This window comes from Staurois parvus, unplaced genomic scaffold, assembly GCF_062004578.1.
Source record: "Staurois parvus isolate SC_StPar_1 unplaced genomic scaffold, SC_StPar_1.0 ptg000344l, whole genome shotgun sequence".
NCBI classification, from domain to species: Eukaryota; Metazoa; Chordata; class Amphibia; order Anura; family Ranidae; genus Staurois; species Staurois parvus.
Genome location: NW_028318140.1, coordinates 2,645,028 through 2,670,331, shown reverse-complemented (window position 1 = coordinate 2,670,331; position 25,304 = coordinate 2,645,028). Strand labels below are relative to the sequence as shown.

Genomic DNA, 25,304 nt, shown 5'->3' with positions numbered 1-25,304 from the left:
TTCCTGCAGCTTCAGCCTACTGCCTAGTTGAATATATCCCCCAGCCACTCCCCAGCCATGTGAGCACTGCTGCATCGTCCGCAATCCCTAACATCACATGGCCCCATTTGCTTACATCTGTTATTGTGCTATTATCTTTGAGTCTTTTGGGGGTTTTTGGCGAGTGTTGTTCATTGTGATTGGCAGGCACTTATATTGCTGGATGTACTGTAGGATGTACTACAGCAAAAGTGACATTTACCAAGAGAAAAATTACATTTCATTGCTGAGTACTTTATGCTTTGTTAAAAACGGCATGGGGAATCCCCAAAATACTTACCAGGTTCCTAAGGGTCTGGTATGTATGTGGGGAAAGGGGGGGGGGGGGTCCAGGTCACAATTTACAAGGAAAAACAAGCTGGCAGGAAGTTATTTAACAGCACTTAAACAGCATTTTTTTCTTTGTAAATGTCTGCTGCTCTAGTAGGTTGCATGAATCCTAGATGCACCACTTCGCATGCAGGTTTAGCCCCCACTCAAGACAGGATATTTAAAGGAGTAGGGTATTTATAATGTTTCACTTTAAGCATTAGTAAAATCGCTGCTCTTTTGCATTAGTACATGTTCCTCCAGTCAGTCCCCAGCCCCTCCATGCCATTTGTTTGATAATCCCTAGCCTAACAGACAAGGAAATAGCTATTATTGATTTTAAAGGTTTGTTTCCTATTTATTTTAATGGGTTTCATATTTGGTATCCAGAAAGAGACCAGCGGGGGGTACCGGCTAAGTGTAGCATTAAAACCAAAGTTTTATTGTTAAATATACTGTAAGTGGCAACTCACTATGGAATAAAACATAGGTCGCTCAGCATGCAAAGAACCCCATGTAAGAAGTAGTAGGCTATGGAGGATACTTCTGTGGCTGGGGCCACTCAAGCAGCCACCAGCAGATCGGAGAACACTGGAGACCAAAAGTGGAAGCTAGGCAATCATGGCAGAACGAATGGGAGATGACGTCATGCCAGGGTGGACCTCCACCAGGGGGTTTAGTAACGTGTTTCATTTTAGAGCATCAAGTTTCTTTGTCAAAACATATAGATGCACAGAAGAGTGAGAATGCATGCCACTGGGAGAATCCATAGAGCTACAAGCTCCATCCAGCCCATAAATACATAATAAATATATTAGATGCAAAATATAACCATTTTTACAAAGCAATAAAATATATATTCCCTTATTAAAAAGGTGTTTTGGATGATTTGAATGACGAAAAAGCGGGCACGTGGAATGAGTTAACCCTAGAGGTACAACTCAAAAAGGAAGCAGTAAAGCAAAGGTAGAAAAAGGATCTAGAGAAAAAACGAGGAAGTGGATGTAATTAAGGGGGAATATAAATAAAGAACAAAAAAAGAGAACTAAAGGACAAAGTAAAGAAACTTGGGCTAAAGTACCTGCATGTATATATACTATGTGAAAACTTAGAAACAAATTTGAATATAAAATATATGCAAATAGTGATAATAAAAAAGAACACAAGGAAATATATGTAGACGAAACTGGGGGCCATCCATGAATATAGGCAGAGAGTATGCACTTGGAGCCCTGAGGAAATATAAGCTCCTAGGCCAAAAATATATACTGAGGGTCCCAACAATTATAGACAAGAGGAATTCTAAGCTAGAGTGCTCTGATGGTAGACAAAGAGTACGCTAAGGCAGCATACTCTAAGGGTACTGTTAAGGATCTGGGTGTGACCAGAAATGTGTGGACTGACACAGGGAAGTAGCAGGCTTCAGGAACACAGGCATAGTCAGGCTGGAGAGGTGGAATGGTCAGGCAGGCCGTAAGGCACCGTCAGGCACCGCCCGGCGGGATCTCTAGTGACCCACAGAACAGGATTCCCCAGGGCGCGGAGTCTAAGCCCCAGTCTGCCTTTTCACCAGAGCCCCCGATGGTGGGGATGGACTTGGCGCAGGACTGAGACTAGGTCACAGCCCCTGAGTGCACCCAACTGTGGTAGAGGGGTCCATCGAGGGTATGTACCGGGGGAAAGCCTGATGTGAAGGGGCTGGCAGGTTCGGACAGTAGTGACTGGATCCGTGCGGGATGGATGGATTGTCTGGGTAGCATCAGGCATAGTCAGGCAGGCGAGGTCAGCAACGTGCGGGCAGTGAGGTACCGGAGGAGCAGGCAGAGAATAGTCAGGGTCACAAGCTGGGTTCAGTAACTCACAGGCAGCACGGTACAGAGGATCAGGCAGAAGGATGGTCAGGCAAGCCAGGGGTTCAACAGGAGACGGTCAGCAGAGGTCAGGATCAAAGCAGGGTCAGCAACTAGGCAGGAACACAGGATACCAGGTACAGAGGCTCATGGGAAACATACACTAAGGCACTGATCACAGGCCTGGTCCTGCTTAAATACACCTCCTGCAATCAGCTTCAGCTGATGGCTGACTGCAGGAGTGAGCTTCTGGTTGCTGAGAGCACCGGCTGGCCAGCCCTGGTACTGCAGCCCACACGGCAGGTGAGTCCCACCACCAGTGGTGAATCCATTCCTGACAGGTACCACTAAATTAAGTAAACACATATACGTAAGTTATAAACACAGAAAGGAATAAACTCGACAGTGGCATATCTCCCCTCTCCCCTAATACGATGAAAGAAAGAGTATACAGTATGTGCACAGTACAAGAGTACACATGTAAATGCATCTATATAAAAATATATATCTATATACCCTATTTTGTGTATGTAGGGATGAATATTACCCTAGTGAGGGGAGAGAAATTGGGTCATTATAGAGATTCCACAGTGTAATAAAAAGGAGAATGAGGGGAGCCTGGAAGCACTTATGATATTTTGTTATATCATATATATATGTGCTAATTGCAATATCTTCAATGAGACCTGCCAGAGCCAATGTATCCAGTGTGTATATCCAGTTTCTTGTTGGCACAGTTTTATGAACCGTTCTGCTGGTGGGTTGTCACTAGTGATGGATTCAATAATCCACATCTGCAGACCCTGAGAGGACTACTTGTGATGTTCAAAGAAATGCTATGGAACGCTATGTTTTTCATTACCCTCCTCAATGAATCACCAATGCTCGCTGAATCATTTACGGAGGGTTCTGATGGTTCTCCTAATGTATAACATCCTGCATGGGCAAAAGAGGCAAAAAAAACATAATTTTTTTGCGACAATAGTCTGGTCTATGTGGCCTAGTTCCAGCTCTAGAAATGCCAAGTACTGGGTCTCACACACTGAAAGCCTAAAATCATGTGTATTGCAATATTGGACAAACTATTTAACTAAAGACTCTGGCCTATCCCAGAAGATTACTATATCATTGATGTAATGCTCATAGAAAATGTATATATGCCACAAATGGGTTGTGTTGCCATATCTCTCTTGCCTCCCACAGGCCCACTGTAAGGTTGGCTTAACTGGGAGCAAAAGTGGCCCCCATAGCTGTACCTGCAGTTTGCAGATGGTAATCCCCATCAAACAGAAAGTAATTGTGTTGGAGGCAAAACCTGATAGCTTCAAGAATAAAATTAGATTGTTTGCGGTTAAGCATAGGTTTTTTGAGTAGAACGTGTTGAATGGTCATGATACCTATATCGTGTGATATTGAAGTATATAGTGAACAGACATCTAATGAGACTCACAAACATGTGGGTTCCCAAGAGTATGACTGTAAATATTCTAGATGTACAGCATTATGAATATATGAAGGCAGAGACTGCATCAGTGGTCAGAGAAAATGATCAATATACAGTATAAAAAAAAACTTCTTGGGATGCTGTTTGTGGCTGCAACTGTTGAATGGCCAGGTGGTTGGTACCTTACAGAAGTATTTGTGGAAGAAAGCTGCTTCTGTTTTTGTTATAACATCTTCCTCTAGTGCTCCAGCAACTAAGGTGTTAGCCTCCATAGTGAACACAGGGAGTGGATCTTTACACAGTTTGATATAGGTGTTAGGATCAAACAACAGGTGCTGGGCTTCATGTAGATAGTCAGTTCTATCCTGTAACACAGTACTCCCAATACACCCTTATCTGCCAGCTTGATGATTTTGTATCCAAACTTATCTAACTTTCACCAAACCCTGCTTGAACTGAACAACGTTGACATTCTTTTGGTGGTATTTAATCACCACTGCGTTTTTATCTTTTGCTAAACAAACGAAAAAAGACTGAAAACTGTTAGAAAATTTTGCAAATAAGAAATTTTTCTTTTTCACTGATGTGTGCTGATGAGGCTGCACTGATGGGCACTAATGGGCTCTGAGGCTGCATTGATGGGCATTGATGAGGCTGCACTGATGAACACTGATGAGGCTGCACTGATGAAGAAGCACTGTTGAGTATTAATGGGACAGCACTGATGGGCACCGATAGGGGGCACTGATAAGCTGCACTGATGAACACTAATGAGCTGAACCGATGGGCATTGATTGACACTGATGGAGCTTTCATAGGATTGCAGGTTATCAGCTTTTCTTTCAGCACACAGTGACAGCCAGAAAGAAAATGCCAATAGCCGGCATTTGTTTACATGGGATCAGCTGCGACTACAGACAGCTGATCACATGGCAAAGGACTGCTGTGAGTTGTCGTTCACCTTGATCTGTGATCCAAATGACACAGCGATCACAGAGTGCGCCCCATGTTCACTCAGGGGGCATGCAAAGGGGCTGGGCTGTAGTGTGGTTGGCAAGTGGTTAATAGAAAGTGATCACGAGGTAAAAAAAGTAGTGGTGTTATCTTAACTACTATTTTACAACATACTATATTAGGTATCTTAAGCATCTGCAAGTTATGATGATACAGTGAGATTTCTCTTTGAGATGAGTAAAAATGTTTATAGGTGTAGGCTCCTCTCTTTTGTAGGAAGAACCAACCAATATTGGTCACATATGTTTTTTTTAAATTGCAATGTGATCAGCAGGTGTGCTATGCTATGAGAAAGGGTTTGTCCCTCAAAACATGTCAGCATTTCCGTCTACTCTTATGTGATACCTAAGCTTTTGTATGGGTTTTTACCAGCAACTTTTGGGTCTATCACTATTTATGCTTTCAGCCTTGTAGTCATTTGTGGGTATGTTTTTTGCACTTTGATTTTTTTAATAAAATTAATTTAGGTAATGTAAGAGGCCTCTGTGCATTTTTTGTCATTTTTGTCATCTTAACAGAGGGAAAGTTTGAATAAACACATTTTGAGGAGTAATAACTTTTCCTACCACACACTTATCATGAGATACAGTGCATTACAACACATAACATCATGACATAATGGATCTGTTGGCCCCATGCAAATCCAGAAGTGGCAGCAGCTTATGATTATATGATAATTAATTATTGAAATATTTTAATATATTATTAAATTATATTTAATATAAGTGAGGTTGGATGGAAGAATGTGGCACGCTGTGTTGGCAGTCAGGCCCCTATTATATTTAATTACTGCCACTCCTCCAGTGCACTAATGGGGCCTGAGTAGAGGTACTCCCCTGGGAAGAGTGCTGCACTATTGTTTTGGTAAAATAAAAGTATAGGGTGCCACTTGCTGTTCAGTGATCTTTATTACTATTCTTCTTCTTTTCCTTTGTTACTTTTTTTTTGGATGCCTTATTTGGTTAAATAAAGAATTTGCAAAAAAAACTAAAAGTATAGGACTATCATGTGTTTTGAATTCACAACATTAGTCAATCTGGAGAACTACAGTGTCCTAAAAGTGTACCTTGTGTCCTTCCCTTTAGTGGGATACAATCTGTGATACAACATTGACTGTTACATAAGGTTTTCTTTAAAATTTCACGTTTTACTGAAAGATGTTTTGTAGTGTTCACATGCAGTATAGGCTGAATGCTTCCATTACACTTTTCCCCAATGTTTAAAGTGTACGTTTTGAAACAGCTTGAGACGTTACAAATCTAAGTCTAGGTTACATAAATAGAATAGTTAAGCAGAAGACCTATTAAAAAAAAAAAAGAATGAAAGCGGGATATGAGTGTTGCAGTAATAAGAAGCAGAAAGTGTGACCTTTGGAAGGTACTTTTTGATTTTGACTGTGCAAAAATTTCATGTAACAAATACCACAGCATTTGTTGAACCATTAGAATAGTTATTTACCATAGAGGAGTAAAGATGTGTAAGAGATGAATAATTCTGATACAAGATAGGGTTATTGTTCTGATACCATTCTGATACTTAAAAGGCTTGAGTAAGGACACTTACTGAAAATCCTACATCTGGTAGATCCCACATGATTCAGACTTTCTTGTCCACATAGTAGAGTTTATATATATTTTAGTGATAACAATTAGTAGAGTTTTTATTTTTATTGTTAACAAATCTGTTACTTAAAAATATAAGTGATTGAAATACGATAAGTAGGTATATCTTGAAATATATCTGTTTTTTTTATCTGATTTCATGATGCATTTGCTCTTTTGTACTGTTATGGCTAGAAAAGTATTGCCCCAATCACCATTTCAAACGCCACTTAATTAGTGGTTAAAAGCTGAACTCCAGGCAGATATAAAAGACACATATTAACATTATCTGTATTCGTTATTACATCAAAACAAGTATTTGTTAAACATACAGAAAAAGACTTAGATTCACTGTTTAGGTAGGTTACTTTAGTAAAATTGCTTTTTTTTTCTTTTTGAGTATACAATTAATGGCACACTTAAAGTATACCTGTACAACAAATGAATATGGATTAGGGTCTAATTTAAGAATGATCTTACATCATGTCTAGTTAAGAAGTAGATTCAACTGTACTATAGTTTGGTCTACAGATTGACGTGGGACAATGTGTTATCTCATTAAAAAAGTAATATTTTATGTTTACATTCTGTGAGACATACATTATTTTCTTTTTTTTATAAATCTAAAATTAAATAACTCAACAAAATGACAGGCATGCAATAGGTGTTGAAATTTAATGAAGGCATAATCAAATCATTAAACAGTTTTCCTTCTGCAGTGTATGAAGAAGGTGTAATGCAGTTTAACAACATATTTTTGGCTCCAGCATCTTGTAGTTTAATTGTTCTCTAGAGATGTAACACTGTCTGAGAAAGTTCAAACTTTTATGAGTAGCAACCTGGTGATCATGTGACACTACACCTATTAAAACAGGATCAGGTGAGGCGGAGATCACAGCTTAAGATCAAGAGTTACTTCCTTTATGTTATATTTTATAATGTCAGTGAAATGTGCATGGATGTAAAAAATAAAGATGCTAATTATCTGTCAATGTCCAACGAAAATGTTAAGTTTATATTTCCCAGATATGAAAAAAATGTGAAATGCAGATATAACTAAAAGTTTAAATTAAATAATTAAATGACAGATGGATATTATCATAGTTGAGTTATGTATACTAGACTGATATCAAAACATTACAAAAATATTCATATGTATATAAAGGTAACATTGCCTATGAAAAAAATGAATTGCTATGGCTTTCACCTTGTTGATTGCAGCCATTTTTGGCAATGGAAAGGACAGCAATGATAGCTTGTAGTTTTCCATAATGGGATTAGTGTACAGGAAGTAACCTGTTTTTCTAATTTTATTGTTAATATCTTCTATCTCAATATTTTATTGAAACTTGTGCTTTATATTCAGCGATTCATTCATGAAAATCTACAGTGTGTGTTTCTCAATGTATGGACAGTTCAGTCTCTAATTTTCAAACATACCTAGTTGATTAAACTTAAACTGTAACTGAAAAAAGTGAACTAAAAAATCTTACCTGGCCATGCTAGCAAACATTGTCTGGCATCCTCTGGCTTAAATCTGCCCCACTTTCATCTCTCAATATTAGTCAATTGAAGGTTTTAAGTGTTGCAAATGGAAATACAGCATTTTTTGATCAGATGAGAGAACATTGATTATATATATTTAATACATATACCATCATTTGTATACACAGGTATTCACACAGACTAAATATTAAACATGGATTTGGGTTATTTTTACCAAAGAAATATAGCAGAATACATTTTGGTCTAAACTTATGGTAAATTAATTTAATTTGTAAAATGCTGTAACAAAAACGAAAATGGTTTTCTTTTTTGTTTATATAGCAAAAATATTTTTTTAAAAAACCCAGCAGTGGTTAAACACCACAATAGAAAGCTACAGTATATCTCTTTATCTTTAAAAAATGATATAAAGTTAATTTGGGTACAGTGTTGCATTACTGAATGACTGAGTTGTCATTCAAAGTGTGACAGCTTTGAAATCTGAAAAATACAGACAGACCCCAGCTGTACATCACTAAAAAGAAGAAAAAGAAAATATAAAAATACATAAAAAGCACACTTAAAAAAAAAAACTGTTAAAATATTCTTTTTTCATCTTGTATATTGCAGGGATTTAGATAAACTTTGTTCCAGACTCCTACCTGTTTCTGAACAGTTAGCAGTCTGCAGGGTGAATCTAAATGGGGTTGATTTTTTCACTACTAATCAGCTGATGCACTTGCTGTGTTCTAAAAAGGAAAATGAAAGGTCCTTTGAAAGTGATTAACCCTTTGGAAGTCTTTACCAAAATTAATTTTATGTTGCAAAGGATGTCTGAAATGTGACTTGTATTTTAGTGCAAACTGTAATGGTCATGCGTACCTGGCACCCGAATAGCTGTGTGTGTAGCAGCCATTTTGTTCACATCACAAGTCTCTCATGTGATTTTGTCATAAGAAGGTATAGTCACAGTGACCTTTCCCCTAACACCCAATACACATCTCAAGGCCCATAAAAGTGTCTGCCCTAGCTGCTTCGGTGAGTAGTGAGTTAACAGACATTGGGTCATAAATAGCTTAGTTGGAAGCAGGGGCAGACTGACCATTTGGAAACTCGGGCACTGCCCAAGGGCACGGGGTCAGTATGGGGCCCCATGAGATGCCCCTGGTACCTTTTTCATAAGCTTTTTTGAGTTTGGGCAAGGGCACAGGGGCCCCATGATCCCCTATTGCCCGGGGGCCTCATGAGTAGTCAGTCCACCCCTGATTAGAAGTCTGTAGAATGCACATATCTGTCTCTCAGTAGAAGCCATCATCATCCTACTATATTTCATAACTTTGGAAATGATGATCGTATAGCCAGAATAAAGTCATATTCACCTTTATCAGTTGCTGGGTAGCATTTTGATTGCAAACACCGCTATGCTAGGAGGTACCAGAGTGGATTAAGCCTCCATACCCCTCCTATGGGAAACATCTATCTGAGACCTGCCATCTCTATATCCATTTCAAAGCTAATTTCATGCTGGACAATAATAAGCAGGGTAGCCGACTGTACCCTGCAGATATTCAGAGACATTAATACTTATAGAAAAACTGTATCTGGGACTTGATCATAAAAGTATTGACATCCCAGCAATCACCCCTTAGACTGGTTGATTGGTAAGATGGTTTCTGTCAACATCCCCCTTGATGTTAAAAAAAGTGGAATGCCACCACACTTTGACTGCTGTTGTTTAACATCAAACCAAGGAACACCTAACTGGACTTGAGAGAGAGCCACTGTACCATATTTGCTTATTCATTGGACTCTGCTGAAACCAGTACATTGTTAGAGAGGGGCCCCCCCCCAAAAAAAAAGTCAGTATTTGTAGCTGCTGACTTTTAATATTTGGGCACTTACCTGTCCAGGCATCCAGCAGTGTCCTCACCCAAGCCAATTCCTCAACTGGCTATTGGATGCTGGAGTCGCCATCTTGACTAAGGGAAACCAGCAGTAAAGCCTTGCAGCTTCAAAACCAGTTTCCTACTATGCATGCATGGAACTTTGTGAATGTGTTGCAGTCTTCTGGGACCTGCGAAGTGTCCCAAAAGGCCGCGGGGGATGGTGGGGGGAGCCGAAATTATGGGTCATTTCACTGTGGTAAATTGAGCTGGAGGTGGGAGCGGGTGCCTGCCAAATGTGGCAGCGGAGAGGGGGAGGAGTCAGACTAGCAGAGCTTCCCCTTTTGGGTGGAGATTTAAGTATTCTCACACTCAACTTCCCTTTATTTATTTGTTGCATTGTCGCCTCTTTGTTACTTTGTAATATCTTTGGGTTATTTTGTAAATATTTTATTTGCATCACTGTCTCTAATGCCCTAATGCAAACTAAAGAATCCCTGTCTCTAGAAGAGCACTATTTTTTATGATAGATGTCTGAATATACTTGCCTGTGGTGACAGTGTGTGTACAGACAGTTTTTTTAAAATCATAATTGTACTGCTAATATTGTAAAAGTTTCCAATTCTTCAATAAAAGTCAGTGGTGGTAGTTTAAAGAGTTAATTGCTTAGCTAACTAAACCCAGTGACAATTGCTCTCAATCTGTTGGCACCTAGATTGGGGTCCTGAGAACGCCATTGTTGTATAAATGACAGTATGGTGTGAGGTTGACCAGTCTTTTGTCACAAGTTTGTGATGAGAGCAGTGGTCGGATACCCACGTTTGTCACACAGACTTCTGGGAAAATCAGTAAGCCAATCACACAAGCAGGAAATTACATTCCTGGGGGGGGGGGTGTATGGAATGTCTCCAAGGTGCCATATTGCAGTTAATCCTACAGAAAATGACAGTGCTGTAGAATTAAAGATATTTTTTAATAACATTCATTTACAATATGGCCTGTGTAGCAACTATATCTGCCATATTATTTTTTATTTCCTATTTTTCCCACAAAAGTGGAGTTACGCTTAAGCTACATTGAGCTGCAGAAGAGGGTTAGCATTAGACACTCACGTGTGAACACTCCAAGGCTTGCAAGCCAATGTTACCTGTAGATTAGGCCCCTTTCACATGAGCAGACCGATTGGTTCCGCCTGTCCATTTTTCAGGCGGACCCAATCAGTCCATCCATAGACTTCTATGGACTGGCGGGTGTCCGCCATCATCTGATCCTGTACACCAAAAAAAGATGGATGGGGACACGTTCCCCATCCATCCAGCCAATTGGAACGGATGACAATTGGGGTGGAAATGGATAGGCAGTCCATTTCCATCTGACCATTCCATTGATTTCAGCGGGCAGTGTCTGTGTATGCAGAATGGACAGAGACCTGTCATCCACCTGCTCAACAGGGATCACCAGAGAGATCTCCTGCTGAGCAAGTGGATCACGCTGACGGATCCACCCCATGTGAAAGGGGACTAACGGATTTGTCCATCAGATTGACAAAAATCTTTATAACAGAGAAACATGTATCTCACTCTCCCTTTCCATTTTACCCCAGCTAATTCCCCATCATACACTGAATACCCCTGCATTGGTTCACTTTGCTTCATATTGCAATCCACCACTTCTCTTCTTATTATGATAAAGAAGTTAGAAGCCACTGTGAAAATCTCTATAGTTAGACTCTTATAGCTAGAGAAAAGCAGGTCATCTAGTGAAAACAATTTCCTATTGAACAACATTTCTATCTGGGCCATAAAACAGCAGAGTTCAGTTTTCAAAAAAAATTTAGATTTTTATTATCAGAAATAGAGATGGTAATTTTCCAGCAAAATTGTCAGCTTTTGTAAAGTAATACAAAAAATTGGACAATATATTATTTAAGTGTTTGTTTTAAGTATCTGTTGTATACCACTGGGTTGAGGGTATATTTATTTTTTTCTTCGTCAGATTTTTCATGTGCTTGTGCTATGGTTGTCTGACAATCATCAAACATTTTTTGAAGATCAAAGAAGCTCTAATATTTAAGTCTATTGAAAATGTTGCTGTAATAAGTGTTTACCCTATGAGTGACAAACATATTGCATTTGACTTATAGCTTAAAAAAAAAGCAGCTCATCATAGCAGTTTAGACAAGAAATCATCCAAGCCAGAATCCTCATGAATGATATGAGCTAAGAATTGTTAGCTGCTCCCTAATGCAGTCACCACTTGTATAAATCTCTCATACATGAAACACTGATGATGTTATTTATGGCTTTGAGGCATAAAGATCAATGCAGTTAGAAAAAAGACTGTTATATTCATCATTTTATGCATTGCCATGAATATTCAGTGTTCTCAAATATATCTGATCTTACTCATAACATAGTCAAACTGTATTTCATTCCCAAAAAAAGTGATCAATAGAATAAAAACAAAAAAAATGCACAAAATAATTTGTTCCAAAAAAAAAGAAGCCAGTGATTATATTCAGTTTATTTCACAAACATCTACAGTAGGTAAGGGAATCCATTAGGAAGTAATTTACTGCTGATAATGCTGAAATTACTCAATAAAACCAAGTAACACATAGCCCTAGTTCACACTGAATGAGGCTTCACTTCAACTGAAGTAGCTTGATTTCAAAGCTACTGGTCAGGGCAATTTCATGTATGGCTTGCTGTTATCCGTTGCACTTCTTGCACAGATGCCAAGGCAAGTCGCACATGAAATTGCCAAAAATAGTGTAGGAACCTTTTTCAAAATTGGTGCAAGTCAGAGTTGCGACAATTTGAATGGTTCCATAGGTACAAATAGGGTGTGACTTGTCATGTAATATTAAACTGTCAAATTGCATGACAAATCGCATTGGTGTGAACGGGGGCCTAAAGTGGTTTTAAAGATAAAATTTTTTACCTTAATGCATTCTCTGCATAAAGCTCCGTTCGCACTTTTATGACTCCAAAGTCGTATTACTTTGGAGTGCAACTTTGATGCAACTTTGGATGGGTGCAACTTGCATACAACTTTGGCTTTCGTTAATGATAATGGACAACTGTTGCATGTATAACATTCAGGTGCAAATTTCATACGACTTTGAAGGGTGTACATTGCAGTGTATGGCACTAAAGATGCATGAAAGGCATACCAAAGCAGTGCATGAACTACTTTGAAGTAGCTACACTTTTAAGTCATTTTAAGTCAACAGTTATCTTTGAAAAACAGGGGGTAGATGTGTCATGCAACTTTAGTGTCCAAAGTCGCATGACCAGTTGCACATGTGTGAACAGAGCCTAGTTAATAAACATTATAAGAGCAGCTCTCTCGCAGTCTGCCAACCAAATATTCAATCTCAGTACAGTGTAGTCAGTGCATGTCTGCAGCAGCTTCTCTCCCCTCTCCCAACTATCACAGGCTTGGCTGAGAGCAGTGGGAACCATTGGTTCCATTTGTTGTCAGACAAAAATGATGAGCAGAGAGGGGGGGCAGGCCTAACAGGGCTATGTGTCTGAAAAGACACAAGCAGCTTGGCCCGCACAAGTGACCACCATAGGAAGCGGCTTCCAACAGTGGGCACACGCCAGGGGTAGGAACCAGGAGTGCTGGCCGGGGGCCTGAGAAGAGGAGGATCAGGGCTGCTCTGTGCAAAACGATTGCACAGAACAGGCAAGTATGATATGTTTGTTATTTTTATTTTTTTTAAAAATGAAGCTTTGATATTACTTTAATCTGGCACTACATTACCCTAGAATGGACATCAAAAGTTTTCATCTATATTTTATGTGTTCCATCTTAGCAGCTGTGCCCACATCAAAAATAGAACAGTATAGCCTTTTACATTATGGGGGCAAAACTTGTCATTTCTCACTATGAAATGCAATACCAAGATTATTATTTTGCAGTTGTTTTTGGGCCATTCGCCCATGTGTGTTGTGTCAATACACGCTAAAACCTGTGTACTAAAGAGTTGTGCCGCAATGCATTGCAATGCTGCTGCTCTATGTGTGGTGCACTGTGATGTTATTCATTCTGAGTGGCACCGTACCACATTGTACAGTAGAATACAATGCATCATAATACACCAGTACACATTTACCATGTGTTGTGGTTCACTCACATATATCGCCCAAAACAATGAAAATAGTACCACTCAGATGTCCTTCAAACCAGCAACAGTTGGATAGGCATGTGGATAGAATGGTGTGTGACAGGATCGCTTTGTCAGGCTCCAGTAGACTTCAGCAGAGAAAGACACCTACGATTAAAATGGTTGTAAAGGCTGAAGGTTTTTTACCTTAATGTATTCTGTGCATGAAGGTAAAAACCTTCTGTGTGCAGTAGCCCCCCCCCCAGCCCCCATCAATCTATACCTGAGCCCCTCTGATCCAGCGAGGGGCAGCCTCTGCTGTCTGGGGACTCTTCCTCCTCATTGGCTGAGACAGCAGCGGAAGTCCACTGGCTCCTGCTGCTGTCAATCACAGCCAGTGGACAATGAGGAGAGAGTGGGGGGGGACAGGACCAAGCAATGGCACTGTGCCTTATGGACACATAGAGCAGCAGCTCGCAGATGAGCACGTATCATTACTGCCAGGGTGAGTGGCTTTGCCTGGGGGTACTGGGGAAGGAAACAGGAGTGCCGGCAGGGACCAGAAAAGAAGGGGATTGGGGCTGCTCTGTGCAAAACCATTGCACAGCGCAGGTAAGTACAGTAGATATAAAAAGTCTTCACACCCCTGTTAAAATTTCAGGTTTCTGTGATGTAAAAAAAATAAGACAAAGATAAATATTTTCAGTACTTTTTCCACCTTTAATGTAACCTATACACTGTACAACTTAGTTGAACAATAAACTGAAATCTTTTAGGTATAGGGAAGTAAAAATAAAAAGCTAAACTAATATGGTTGTATAAGTGTGCAAACCCTTAAACTAATACTTTTGTTGAAGCACCTTTTGATTTTATTACAGCATTCAGTCTTTTTGGGTATGAGTCTATCAGCATGGCACATCTTGACTTGGCAATATTTGCCCACTCTTCCTTCCAAAAACACTCCAAATCTGTCAGATTGCGAGGGAATCTCCTGTGCACAGCCATCTTCAGATCACACCACAGATTTTTGATCGGATTCAGGTCTGGGTTCTGGCTGAGCCATTCCAAAACTTTCATCTTCTTCTGGTGAAGCCATTTCTTTGTTGATTTGGATGTATGCTTTGGGTCGTTGTCATGCTGAAAGATGAATTTCCTCTTCATGTTCAGCTTTCTAGCAGAAGACTGAAGGTTTTGTGCCAATATTGACTGGTATTTGGAACTGTTCATAATTCCCTCTATCTTGACTAAGGCCCCAGTTCTAGCTGAAGAAAAACAGCCCCAAAGCATGATGCTGCCACCACCATGCTTCACTGTGGGTATGGTGTCCTTTTGGTGATGTGCAGTGTTGTTTTTACACCAAACATATCTTTTGGAATTATGGCAAAAAAGTTCAACCTTCGTTTCATCAGACCATAACACATTTTCCCACACGCTTTTGGGAGACTTCAGATGTGTTTTTGCAAAATTATCCGGGCTTGGATGTTTTTCTTTGTAAGAAAAGGCTTCCGTCTTGCTACTCTACCCCATAGCCCAGACATATGAAGAATACGGGAGATTGCTGTCACATGTACCACACAGCCAGTACTTGCCAGATATTCCTTCAGCTCCTTTAATGTTGCTGTAGGCCTCTTGGCAGCCTCTCAGACCAGTTTTCTTCTCGTCTTTTCATCAATTTTGGAGGGATGTCCAGTTCTTGGTAATGTCACCGTTGGGCCATATTTTCTCCACTTTATGATGACTGTCTTCACTGTGTTCCATGGTATGTCTAATGCCTTGGAAATTCTTTTGTACCCTTCTCCTGACTGATACCTTTTAACAATGAGATCCCTCTGATGCTTTGGAAGCTCTCTGCGGACCATGGCTTTTGCTGTAGGATGCAACAACGCAAATGTCAGGAAAGACCTACTAGAACAGCTGAACATTATTTGGGGTTAATCAGAGGAACTTTAAATGATGGCAGGTGTGTACTGACTTCTATTTAACATGATTTTGAATGTGAATGCTTAATTATTAACACAGCTACATCCCCAGTCATAAGAGGGTGTGCACACTTATGCAACCACATTATTTTAGTTTTTTAGGTTTACTACCCCCCCCCTAAAAGATTTAATTTTTTTTTTCAACTGAGTTGTACAGTATATAGGTCACAATAAAGGTGGAAAAAGTTTTGAAATGATTTATCTTTCCCTCACTTTTTTACATCACAGAAACTTGACATTTTAACAGGGGTCTATAGACTTTCTATATCCACTGTATAGACATGTTTGTCATTAATTTTTTTTAAACAAATCTTTAGTGTCTCTTTAAGCCCTGAAAATTAGTTCTATGCTGAAGCCATCTGTTATCCTTTTTATTTAAATGTATGCAGCAGGTAGTAGGTGTCTGTGAGCATGTGCGGGTAAATGCGTATAGCCACGGCTTCTGTCAACCTGTCATTGTTTTGTACATGCTGCTGCCCATGGCCGTGCACAAACACCTGTGATTCCTGGGTGCAAAAAATGATGCTTCTTTATGAAAAAAGAACTACAGGCAGATGCACAAAAACAGCAATTCATGTAGGTAGGTATGTGTTTATTTAAAATTAAGTATATTTTTGAAAGTACCTAGTGTGCATACCTGAATCTGACGTTGCATCTGTCTCTTGCTAGGAGATGGATAGGAGAGGAATAAGCAGCACAATGCATTGATCTGTTTTGCTGCAGTGTCTAAAGAACATGCAGGTGAGAGACCAAGATCAGAGCTCATCATTCTCCTGCTTCTCTTTCACTCTCCAATCACAAATCAGGTCTCCAGGTGTACTCTTTTTTTTGCACCAGGGCCCTAAAGGTTCTATTTAAACCTCTGGCTTTTACCAAAATACACAGTTTCTTTAAAAACAATAGGCCAGATTGCTAGAGGTTTCTAAAGAGAGAGCACAACAGAAGCTGTTTGCCTTTAGGCTATCTAGCTCTAATTGACACTTCCTATCGAGAAATAATAATTGGGACACTGGGAGCAGAATGAGCCTTTAACTTATATAGAGAGCAGAATGTTTCAATAAAAGAATTAAGGAGAGCCTGGAAAATGTATGAAAAGGAGCCAAGACCACCACCTCTTGAGAAGCAAAAGGCCACTTGTCCTGCAACTTTTAATGTGCCTGGGATTTGATTCTTTCACAGTATCTCTAATAAAGATGACCGAGGGCAGCATATTTAACTTGTTTCTGAACATTCCTCTTGTATGATTGTGCAGATCCCAGAGATGGTGACGACAAGCTGTTTGAACTGTTTGAGACAAGACAGATATTGCTGGACTTTTCCAAATAAGAGCAGTCCAGTAGCCTAACCAGAAATGAAGCCCAGTGCGATATTCAATATTACTGAAGGAGCTACTGAAAATGTAATCTGTGACTTGAACAGAGTTATTCTGTAATTAACACAATAATTTTATTTAAGGGCAATTTGCTTAAGTCCTCTCCATTTATATGTCTAATTAATGTTTTAGAGGTCACTTCAGAAAAACAACATCTGGCATACAATTTATGGTAACATTTTGACTTTGAAATGCTTTACGCATGCAATATTACATGCTGTACTTTCATTTATTTTTCCTTTTCACCACCTCAAACACGTGGATACAACTGGACCATTTACAATTCACTCAGGATCAAACACTTTAAACTGCCTTCTAAAGTTATTATTTCTTTCCCATTCATTTCCTTTAAAATCCCCTTGTGTGAAATCAGAAAAAAAGGCTGTCAGGTGACAATAAATTAACCATAATGGCAACAATCCAGGAGCAATGTGTTTATAACAAGAGATTTGTTATTTGTGGCATTTGGAGTCATCAGTAAGAACTGGAAATGCCGTTGTTTAACATTTAAGTATTATCAGAGTTTGCTATCCATCAAATATGCAATATTCACACCTTAAATTGTCAATAAATGTTATGCTTATATTTTTTTTTTCACTCCTATTTTTTTTTGATACCCCCATTTGTTTTCTCCAGTGGTAGTATATTTTTTAGCCCTGACCTTAACGCAGCTGTTCTGCTACAAACAAATGGGTTCTTTTCTGTATGATGACTGCCCAGTGTTCCTGTAACATATTGGTATTTTGTTATTAATACGGTGTTTTTACAGATACTAGCCATGTGTCCTGTCACCAGAGATGTTAATTTAGGCAAACTACAGGCTAAATCCTATTTTCTATTTTCTCATAAAGCCAAGCTGTGCATGCTTTGTTGTAATTAAATAAAATAGAAAAGAGACTTTGTATCAAGAGAGAATACACTTTATTGTCCTTCTTAAATACGACAACGAGCTTCCAGTCAATGCCATGGCCATTTCAATTGCTTCTATAGAAAGCTGAAATTGCTCCCAAATGATCTTTTAGTAAAAGTAAACAACTGGAAAAGCTAAACAAATGCAAAATGAATAGAGGTGATTGAAGGCAGCTTAATCTGCATAAAGCAGCCGGTTTATTTAAAAGGAGACTATATTGGTTCAAAGTTATTTTATTTTACTTTTTTATTTTTATTCATGTTGCAAATAGTTATATAAATCTTCAGCATTATGTGCAAGTTGGATCACTTTGCAATGGCAGTGAGTATGGTAAATGGCCGTATTTAACATTATTCTTCAGGGATCCCAGGCACATATACACCTGATTGGTTGATACCCCCCTTTTTTAGGAGTACAATAGGTGCTCATATTTAACATTATTCTTCAGGGATCTCAAACACATATACACCTGATTGGTTGATACTCCCCCCCCCCTTTAATATAGGCTCAACAGAAGTAAGTGACTGGTCCAATGGGTTTATACTACTAGTAGCACTGCCTTTTTCCATGTCCTGTATTCTGAGAGACAAAGCAACCTAATTATGATTTCATCTATAATAATAAGGCTGCGAAGGATGGAAATGTCACAAGTTAGCCTGCAGTTTCTTGCTTGTGTATTCTTACCTCCTTGCTGTGTAGGCCATGTACAGGGGTGGGCTTCCCTGGATACAGTGAAGTCACAAACGAGGAAAGCAACCCCAACACCAGCTTTTGCCACAACAGACTTTTACTTAGATGTGGCAAGTAAACACAACCACAAATGCTGGAAACATACAATAAATTTACATACACCCAGCCCAAAGGCAGAGACCCTTGTGCTGCACAGCACGGCCCCTTCTGATGATGAAGGTACAAAGAGTAGTAATTTACCTACTGGCGGGCACAAATAAGCTGCCACACCTTACCTGTTATTACCCTAAAAGAGCAGGAATCAGTGTATGGGTGTACGGTATGGGCTAGTCTGCGGTGCAGCACAACAGCTTACAATCTTACACAAATCTACAGTATGCCCTCTCCCATAACGGGTCCTGTAGCTTGTGCCTGAGTATTCCTTCTGAGCAAAACGCCAGCCTGGCTTGAGTTTGTAGGATTTTATCAGCTCTCCAATGTGAAATGTCACTTTAAGTTGTGGAGTCCTTACAATGATCAGTAACAACACTTGTGGCCTGACACAAACAGAGACCCTAACTAACTAACTATCGTCCTGGACTTAGTCTCAAGGCGCCAACACTGAAATGAGGTGCGTGCACAATCTTACCGACCCGGGTCTGCTTTTCATCTACTGGTGACTCTAAACAGAACAAATGTCTCTCCAACAAGCATGCGGTCTCGTCGTATATGTTTCTTAGTTCCTCTGCTCTCGTCAGCATTCCTGGCAGCAATCTTATCAGCTTCACTTAGCTGCAGCTCTGGTTATGGAGGGATGCTCTCACACCTGGATGTCATCAGATTCTCAGCTCACACGGCCCCCCTTATTCACCATTCTCCAGAACATGGCTGCTCTCTCTTCTTCCTGTTCTCTCTCAACGCTATGTGAAAACTCCACCTCTTCATGAATATAGAAATATCTATGCAGTCTAAGGCTGTGTTAGAAAAAACAGTGACATCTTTTGGCTAAACTGAAGAATATCAGTCAAAACATTTAATTTACTCCACACAAGCAGTATTCAAACAATGAGAGCTGTTTCCCCATCTCACAGCTGCAGTGCTGTTCCTGATCCCTTTCACATGTGTGGTTTGTCTGTGCTCATCTATGGGTGTCATCTGCTGTTCTCTGGGTTTTATTTCCTTCCCTTCCATCACTTCTTGGCCCGCCTCCTTGTTTGCCTGCCTATATCAGACATGCTCAGTCTAGGCCACTTTGTCTGAGCAACTTCTTAGATGTCTGAGTTCCTGTGTGTTGCTGTTGCCTGTATCCTGCATTGACTACTCATGTACCAACCCCAGCTTCATTCTCTGGCTGTGCTTGTTTTCCACCCGTCCTGACCTCGGCTAGTCTATTGGATTTCTGTTTGTCTCCTCCCATTGTACTCTGCTCCCGCGAGCGGTCTCCACATCCTCAGCTGGGCTTACCTGGGGGCCATGACCTGGTTCCAGCTTGCTGCAAGTCCATCCCCACCATCAGGGGCTCTGGTGAAGAAGCAGGCTGGGGCTTAGACTCCGTACCCTGGGGAACTCCAAATTGACTATTTACACAGGCTCACTACCACAGGTGCTTGACAGGAAAGTCTATACTAAGACAATATAAGGTGGATGATGGGCCATGATGTTCACCCCAAAAGCAAATAAATATTGAGTGTAAATAAAAATATTACAACGTATGTATTGTTCTATTCAGCGTCAGTTCAACAACTTATATAAGGACATTACTTCCCTAAATATTTATGGGAATTATTGGATCCTTACACTTTGCGTAATAACATGAGTTTTAAGTTATCAGAATTAAAGTGGTTGTAAACTATTAAATATATTGAGGGAAGTGACTAGCCTCAGGTGATACACAGAGAGGAAATAAATCCTCCTCTATAAGTTGTACTTGTCTATCATCAGTCTTCTCTTCTCTACATCTAGTTAAAGTGCTGAATTTATAATGCTTGTCTAAGAGTTTAGAAAAAGGGGTGGAGAGCTGAATTACACACTGCAGAGCTCTGTGAGGAGAGCTCTGAGAGCTGATTGGGGGTAAAGGACACACAGGTAACAGGTATTGCGCTGAGGCTGTAAATCTGCTGGAGGTCCCTCCCCTGCCATCATTTTTCTTTTGGTGTCAGGAAAACTTATAAGTGATTCACGCTGACAGCAGAGGAACAAAGCAGCAGACAGAAATGACATTTAGTGCTCTTAATTAAGAGAAGTACACACTATAGAGGGATTTGCTTTGTGCTTTGTTCATATTTCATGTCTGAGGTTTACAACCACTTTAATTATTGGACCACAGAAAATGCATTTATGTGGTACTGGAATTGTGGACTAGGTATGGTCTTCACTCCCATTAAATCCCATCGAGTGTTATAACTCTTGTAAGTTTTTTTTTTAATTTTTTTCCATCTGTGTCCCCATTGGAAGACCTCCCTTCTATTGCTTTTATGGGGACAACCCCAAAATTCAAACTCTTTTAATTTCACTTTCAATGATAGTGGTAAACAGGACAAATAGAGAGGGTGAATCTCCCTAATGTGGACAAAGTCAGCAATAAAAACCTGATGGGTGTTCTAATCCACCGCCACTCTAACCAAAAGTAAGACTTGCTTCGGTTTTTTTTTAACCACTTGCCCTCCAGAGGATTTACCCCCCTTCCTGACCAGGACATTTTTTGCGATATGGTGCTGCATTATTTTAATTGACAATTGCGCAGTCATGCAACGCTGTGAATTAAATTTACGTCCTCTTTTTCCCACAAATAGAGCTTTCTTTCGGTGGTATTTGATCACCTCTGCTTTTTTTATTTTTTGTGCTATAAACAAAAAAAGACTGACAATTTTGAAAAAAAAACAATATTTTTGACTTTTTGCTATAAAACATATCCAGTGCTATAAAAATCTAATTTCTTCATAAATTTATGTCAAAATGTGTTCTGCTACATGTCTTTGCTAAAATAAATCCCAATACATGCAAATTAATTGGTTTATGTGAACGTTAAAGCGTCTACAAATGGCAGCATATATACTGGAATTTTTTTTTTCTTTACTAGTAATGGCAATATTGCAGGACTGTCTGGGGTCAAAAAGACCCCAAATTTCTCGTTACCTCTATAAGCAAAATATTATTAAAAATAATTGATTTTTTGCTTTAACCTCCCTGGCGGTATTCCCAAGTGTAGCTTGGGGTAAAATGTCAGTACCAAAAGCGGTAACCCCGAGCTACACTCGGGCTTACCATGCGGCGCTGCATAGGGATTCCCTGCAGAGCTTACCTTGTCCTGCGCTCCCACGATGTGTCCCCTGCAGCATCCCCGGCCATCTCCTCCGGCCGATGCCGGCATCCGGCTTCTGTGTTCCAGTCCCTGTAACGTCGGGACGTACGGGCGCCGGCGCCGGCGGGAAATTTGAAAATTTTAAAAAGTGTAATTTTTTCCAAACAAATTTTACATAGTAAAACATTGCTGTTTCAACCCATTTCACATACATTTTGTCCCTAGTGCTTTGTCCTGTCCCCTGTCTGCATTTTGAATGTTCTTTCTGCCTGGAAACTGAGAAAAGTCCATGGCATCCAAAAAGTGTCCCTTTAGGTCAAAAGCGGGTTTAGACCAGCTAGAGAACAGCGATAGTAAATCAGAACCACTTGCAGAATTGAGTGATAATGATTCGTGGGGAAATTCGTTATCAGACACTGAAAACGATTTTGCGACTTTGCTCAGCAATGTGCGAACTTGGCGCTCTATTTCAAATTTCAGTGTTTTTGGTTTGATTATATTATTGAATTAAATGTATTATTATTATATTATTATTTTTTATGATTATTTATTAAATTATAATTTATGATTTTGTTTCAAATTTTATCATACCATGTTTAATAGACTCTTGTTCGGACAGATTTCAGTGAGTTATTCCTAAAAATTACAGCCTACAATAAAAATAATACATATTTCCAAAATAATGGTACCTCTTTCAGCACCAAAAATCTGAAATAATCATACCGCTAGGAGGTTAATAGGGAAAAAAATTTGTTACATCAGCCCCGGACCAGAGGTGACGTCATGATGTCGCTCAGGTCCTCCAAGGCCGAAGAAGCGATGAGAGATGACAGATTCTCTCATCGCCTCTGTGACCAGCCAGCTGCACCAGCAGATTATTTCTCAGGCGTGCTGGTTTTAACGGTTAGCCTGAGAAACACCATCCACTCCTGCTGCTATTGAAAGCATTGCAGTGGCTAATGAGCCACTCAGACAGCTTTTATTATAAAGCTGACCACCGGCTGAAAAAAAGAAACTGGAGTTATGACTTATCTTCAGCCATTACCCTGATAAACCACATGCTAACTACAATGTAAATATACTGTACATACTGAGGGCGGCAAGTGGGTGTTCAGTATCACCTTAAAGTTTATGTAAACCCTAAGTTTTTGCAATTTTTTAAATATATAATTGAAAGTATTTTGTTATCTGTTAAACAAGTTAAAGCGGAGTTTCAATCACACTGTAAAAAAATCAAAGTCAGCAGCTACAAAAACTGTAGCTGTTGACTTTTAAAAAACAGCCACTTACCTGTCCCACAATCCTGCAGTGTCCTCCCTTCACCAGTCGTCTGGTATTCCAGGAGGCTGGCATCTTCAGTGTGGGCACCCGCTGTGCAACTTCCGGTTTCACAACCGGGTGCCCACTGCGCATGCTTGGGTAGCACTGCGCTTCCTGAATGGCCTCGTAGTCTTCTGAGACCTGTCACGTGTCCTAGAAGACTACGGGGAGGGAGGGGAGGAGGACAACTTCCATTTCCGATCGCCTAGGTGATCACAGAAGAAGTGGGAGCAAGTACCTGTCAATTTCGGGTACCCGCTCCTCAAAGGTGCCAATCCTTAATGGGGAGCGGGGGACCAGTCTTTAAAGCAGAACTTCCCCTTTTGGGTGGAGCTCCACTTTAAAAACAAAACCTGGTATTCTACTAACAATCCAGTGAGTTAACAACTTCCTTGACACCCTGCCTTTGTTGTACATTGTTATCAGCCCTGTCTGAATTCTCTCTGTGGATTACTCAACCCACCCCACAATGTTATGGTGATGAGGAGAGAGGGAGGTGTTCCATAGTCCTAACACACTTTGTAGGCTAACAATGCTGCTCTCCCATAGACACGGTATGGTGAATGAATGTTATCATAGGGCAGAAAGCATGTTACTGGCAGGATCACCAAATGAAAATAAAGGAAAATGCAGCCATCACATCTAAGGACTGGTACAACTACAATATATTTTACACTTTATAATACACCAAGTTTATGGCCATGAGCATCTGTTTTAAGAAATGTATGTGATTAAAAAGGTAGAGAATTTAATCGCCGTTGGGTTTTTTATTTTTTGTGCTATAAACAAAAAAAAGCAAATTTAAAAAAATGATAAAGTTTTTCTTTGTTTCTATTATAAAATTTAGCAAACAGGTAAATTTTCTCCTTCACTGATGTGCATTGATGAGGCTGCACTGATAGGCAGCACTGATAGGCGGCACTGATAGGCAGCATTGGGCACTGATAAGCAAGACTGATGAGGCAGCACTGGTGGTAATTTGTATGAGGAGGCACTGATGATGCTGCACTGATATGCAGTACTGATGGGCACTGATAGGTGGCACTGATGGGCACTGACTGGCGGCACTGACTGGCTGCATTGCCTGATGGCAATGATGGACGGCACTGATGAGCAGCACTGATGGGCACTAATCGGTGTCATTGCTGGGCGACACTGATGGGTGTCACTGCTGGGCACTGATAAGCACCACTGCTGAGCACTTTTGAGGCTGCACTGATAATCAGAGCATTGATAGTGCCCTGATATCAGTGCAGATGTCCTCTGTGACACTTGCCAGTTATCAGAACTGTTCTCACGCTGTGACAGCGCGAGGAAAGTGCCACCACGAACCAGCAACTGTATTTACTTTGTGTCATTGGACACAGTTAATCACGTGGTAAAAGGCCGCTGTGATGGCCTTTTACCTTGTCATGTGATCCTTGGATGCCCGCTGCTGGGGGCATGTGGGGGGCGTGTTCTGGGAGGATATAATATGAACTTGACAACCACACTATAGCTGTCATTCGGCTATAGCCTGGTTGTCAAGTGGTTAAATAGCACATTGTGCATCAATTACCTTTCTCCACACTCTTAATTCCAAATATCTCTTCCTAAGTCTTCCTGCAAGTGCAATGGTCCCCTCACCGCTCCTGTGAGTTCTCCTGCCATCTGGAGCCTCTGAGAGAGGACCTGACCACTGGAGGGGTCACCCCCATCAATAGGTGATCTCCACATTATGAAGGAAGTGATGTTGACACCCAAAGAGGGACCCCAGTAAAAAAAAAAAGAAGCAGGAAGGATTGCAATGTGACCGTGGCTTCAGTAAGTAAAATGTGATTTGGACAGGCTTTTTTATTTTTTCACACCAGCAGTTAGTTGGGGGGGTTGCTAAAATCCTTGAGTTGGGATTTAACCACTTGTGGACCGCCCACCAGCAATGCACTGTGGACGGGGAGCCCATGCAGGCACATGCTCTCACCCAGTGTCAGTTAGTGTCAGATTGCCTGCCACACTATCACAGTCTCAATGCCAT

General features: G+C 40.2%; 1 protein-coding gene across 1 annotated transcript in view; it reads left to right on the top strand.

Annotated features, from left to right (window-relative positions):
- The first annotated feature begins 22,756 nt into the window (after positions 1-22,756).
- Positions 22,757-25,304, top strand: part of TNIP3 (TNFAIP3 interacting protein 3) — a 54,163-nt gene continuing 51,615 nt past the window's right edge. The window contains exon 1 of the mRNA XM_089684309.1: positions 22,757-22,873. Coding sequence (XP_089540435.1) covers positions 22,757-22,873 — 117 coding nt within the window. The remainder of the gene's footprint in view (positions 22,874-25,304) is intronic.